We start from the raw sequence: 4353 nt of genomic DNA, 5'->3' as shown, positions 1-4353 counted from the left end.
GTTTATTATTATGGTCACGGTGAAAGTTCATAGCGATGCATTTCACATTCATATTTGTATTATGGGGCTAACGTTATGACAAAGCCCTAGGGAATTTTTATGGGCCAATAAACTAGTACCGTTGTCCTTGTGGAAAATTGGCCCCGATTTCTGGCTTTCCAAATTATTTTTGGACGGTTCTCTTTATGTAACTGACAAGTCAGAGGGTCAATAAATAATCAACGATCAGTAAAACGACAGTTTCTTTATTGTTTTTCAATAAATAATAATAAATATCGTCAATAAATAACTCTTCTAGACCCTAGCCGTTTCATTGGTGCGTGCGTCAAAACACTATGTACAATGCGTTTCCCGTGCGTATTTACATGAGGTAGGTTCGTTCAGTACGTGGATGACGAGGATGATGAGGAAGATGAGACGGATGACACGCTGGAGTAGCTCGGAGACTGGTTCGAGGCGGCAGACGAGCTTGAGTCACCAGGGTAGTATGAGCTGTATGCGAGCTGGGAGGGGTCCCAAACCCTGGCGTAAGGACCACCGCTAGCTGGCTCCCAGGCAGGGCTGTACGAGTCCTGAGGAGCGGAGGGGGCAGAGGTCGAGGGAGGTCCGTACTGGTTGGCCGGGGGACCGTATTGGGGCGCGGGAGGGGCGGCTTCTGTAGGCGGCATCATCATCATGGGCATAGCTGGGAACAAACAGAAATAAAGTTAGAAACCAATTCATATTTTACGCAAATAGATGAAAACATCGTTTGATAACAAACCTCCTTTCTTCATGACCAAGTTGTAGATCAGGAATCCGAGGACGAGAGTGATGGCCAGTTTGCTGAGGATCAAAGCCTTGATGGACTTGATACCGATGATGGCGACCAGGATGGGCATGAGAGCCTTCATCTTCAGCTTCAGCAGCAGCAGGACGGGCAGCAACAGCTTCTTCTTCAAGATGCCACGAGCTGAAATAAAACGATGATAAGTTCGACATCCATTCTTACATTCCTAACTTTAGATTGTTTCTACACTACCTTCGCCATTTTCGCTGTTGTCCTCTGGGAATTCCACATCCCAACCCCTGTCAGCTCTGTAGGAGACCTCAGCACTCTCGAACAGGAACTCTGGCAGCTGGAACCTGACCTCATTGTTGCTCAGGTACCGGCCGACGCGCTCGAAGATCACTTTGTCAATGTTCTTCTCTTCCAGAGCTCTTGCGGACTCGGAGCTCACTCCCAGCTTGGTGTCCAGGAACGACAGAACTTTCACTTTGAGACATGACATCGGGGACTCGGCTTCGAAACAATCACTGATCACACTCTGGAGCAACTCATCACTTGTCCGTAAGCGCGCCGTCTGAATCTCATTGTCCTTGATGCTGTAACCGCGCACGATGGCGACAGAAGCCAGGAGTAAGCACAGACACTTCATTTTGTTTTATTCACTTTGTCATTAGATTAGGTTAATTAGACGTTCGGCCCGGCCGGTTAATGGAGCAACAATGATTTAATTTTTCAATGGGCTTGGTTTTTATACCGTGATCCTTTGGGCGGCAAGGCACGCCGTCCTCGCGCGTGCTCCGAATGTGAATCGCTTTCATACTTGGCAAACTATTTATTTTCATTTAAAGAAAGTCCGGGTGGTGAGAGTGATGTATTTTGGCTATAATATTCCAAATATTAATAATAATATTTTTTGGAAAGCTTCAGAATTAAATTTTAGGTTTGGTTACATCAGATCTATTAAGTAGGTATTTAATTATCTTCAGATCTACCGTAGGTACCTGATTGGAAAAAGATTAATATTTTTAGTATCTCTAGTAGCGAATTGTAAAATGCTTTAATATATGTGTCCGACATAATGGTTTTCAGGCCAAATTATTTTATATTTTTTTAGGACTCAGGCGTAGGCGTCTTCTGGAACTGCGGACAACGTAACAGGTTACCGGAGCTCCGGCTTAAAGCAGGAGAAGGAACGGGGTGGTTTTTAGTCAGTAAGAGTCGACACTTCTGACACTCCCTCTCGCCTCATCCAAGGCGGGAGAAGTCAGTTTGATGTTTTTTCCCCCTTCAAAAAAAGGCGTAACGACTTTTTACCATAAATCCTCCTACTTCCACATTGTTTATCATTTGTTTTATAAAAGTAAACAAAACAAAATAGTAAACGCATTGTTACTGTTATATGAACATAGATTTTCTAAGCACGTACGATTTACTACAGATTTTTACGTAATGTCGGCAAATAGTATGGCGCCGTTGTTTACTGTAAATAGGCTCTTAAATAATATAACATAACATTCTCTAGAAGGAGTAGATACGAGTGTAATTTAAACACATGCTTGACGCCTGTTATGTTGTGATTCCCAGGTAATAGAGATACGTTTCCTCAGTTTCCTTTCTCAGATTTCAAAAGGTTAAGCTCAGTGGTATTTTCGGGGATAAAACAATTATTTTCTATATCGATAGAACCTAGTTGAATAGATTTCTGTGATTCTAGAATACCGATTAAAAAACTTGATATCGGCACGAGGCTTTGGTCCACGTGGTGAAAGGAAGAGCCTCCCCGCATCAGCTTCAATTGTTTCTAGATACATATTTCCGTAGAGATGTGAGAGAAAGACAAACAAACATACATACGCATTCATAATATCTGCAAGGATGGTTATAACACACACAAACCCCTATATCTGGCAAAAAGTGACTGAAATAGAAAATGTCTTTTTTTTGTAGGGGGAAAATCATCCAATAACTTCTCCCGACCCCTTGGGCGAGGTGAGAGGAGGTGTCAGACTCTTACGTACTAAAACCACCCAGTTCCTATTCCTGCTTTTCGAACCGGAGCCCCGGTAACCCGTTAGGCAGTCCGCAGCTCCAGGAAATAGAAAATGACTTAACATAAACATAAGTTGTTAAAATATTCCATTAATGTGTTTATTTCGTCACCCATTACAATTAGTAGCACGAAACAAGCTTTTACATGGTCATTACGTGGCAACACCCGAAACAATCGGATATGTAAAGCAGCATTCATTCAACAACACTTCACGAAAACATACGTAACGCATGCGTGTTTCATGTCTATCATCTTGTTCGTCATTCATCGTTGTACAAACTTAATCGAGGTAGCCGTGGCGCTAGTGTCGTTTTGAGGGACATTTCTTGTCTTAAATGTGATGGATACGAAATTAATTATTTTAGAATCCAGATTGTCGGTTAAAATTATTTTTTTCAAAGATTATTGTCGTTCTCAGAGACATTTATTTAATGATTACTTACACTATTTCTTATTGAAATTTTTTACTGAAAGCCATTGCTAAGTAATGGGTTAAGTGACTCTGAGCACGGTAGTAAGTGCGTTTTTTCTCCTTTGTTAAATACCGTATCTACACAAAGTAATACTATGTTCAAGGTGTCATTAAAGGGAATCCTCACTTAAGATTCTTTAATTTCGTTTCAACATTGAAAATACATGTTCTTCTTTTATCTGAACAAAACTGCTCCTTAATCCTTCTCAATTAGTTCCAATTTCCACCACCAGAACAGCTAAGTTTGTGTTGGAATAATCAGCTTGTTTGTCATGCAGTGTCTAAGTATGCTCTCACCGATGTCACTCCCATACCAAGTGCTGTATCAACATAGTGCTATTGTTATGCCATTCATTAGTTGTTGATGTAGGTTTTTATGTCTGTCAGACTCAGTGGCTCAGTCATTGTCAGTTTAATGATTCTAGTTGGGATATTTTTAGATATATTTAAGATATCGTATCTTAAACTGTATTTTCGGGCGCATTTCTACCAGAGATGTGTTATGTAGTTATGCTACGAAGATATTATAATAGCTGAGCTGTGAGACTTTGTGACCGTTTCCACTGATACTAAGGTATGTAGTCGTGCGAGTGAGATGTGCTAAGAAGATGTACTGTCGCAAGTTGCTGTGTGAGGAAGATGCGCAGCTCAAGTATGCAATGTATTGGTATTAGAGACACCATCTATAGCATGTATCCATAGCACGCATTTTTTCATATAAGAAATATGGCTTAGCTGAGTCCGTTTCCACGCAACGGTCGCACGCCGTTTCTCGCTAAGCTATGTGTACAATTAAGTATAATTAGTGGAAGCCAAACGCATCCGCAGCAACGTAACATAGCACATCTCTGGTGGAAAAGCACCCTTAATCTGTATTATCTGTATGTTATATTTTTTCTAGAACTATCTACCTATTTGTAACATATAAAAAAAAAAACAATGATTACATCGAATTACGTAAATAGCCATCAGAATAGTAAGTTTTACTAACAAAAGTGAAACTGCTCTGGTTGAGCAAAATATGTGCGTACATCTTCATTATGCAATAAGGGTGGGACATCG

The 4353-nt window shown here is 40.8% G+C and overlaps 1 protein-coding gene across 1 annotated transcript; it reads right to left on the bottom strand.

Annotated features, from left to right (window-relative positions):
- Positions 1-229: 229 nt before the first annotated feature.
- Positions 230-1496, bottom strand: LOC118270592 (uncharacterized). The gene is made up of 3 exons (XM_035586223.2): positions 1022-1496; positions 764-952; positions 230-685 (listed from the first exon to the last, which is right to left on the bottom strand). Exons 1-3 carry the CDS (start codon positions 1416-1418, stop codon positions 381-383), a joined length of 891 nt encoding a protein of 296 aa, XP_035442116.2. The 5' UTR covers positions 1419-1496; the 3' UTR covers positions 230-380.
- Between the last annotated feature and the right edge of the window lie 2857 nt (positions 1497-4353).

This window comes from Spodoptera frugiperda, chromosome 13, assembly GCF_023101765.2.
Source record: "Spodoptera frugiperda isolate SF20-4 chromosome 13, AGI-APGP_CSIRO_Sfru_2.0, whole genome shotgun sequence".
NCBI lineage: Eukaryota > Metazoa > Arthropoda > Insecta > Lepidoptera > Noctuidae > Spodoptera > Spodoptera frugiperda.
Note: the sequence above shows the minus strand (reverse complement) of the source record. Positions and strands in the feature narration are given on the sequence as shown.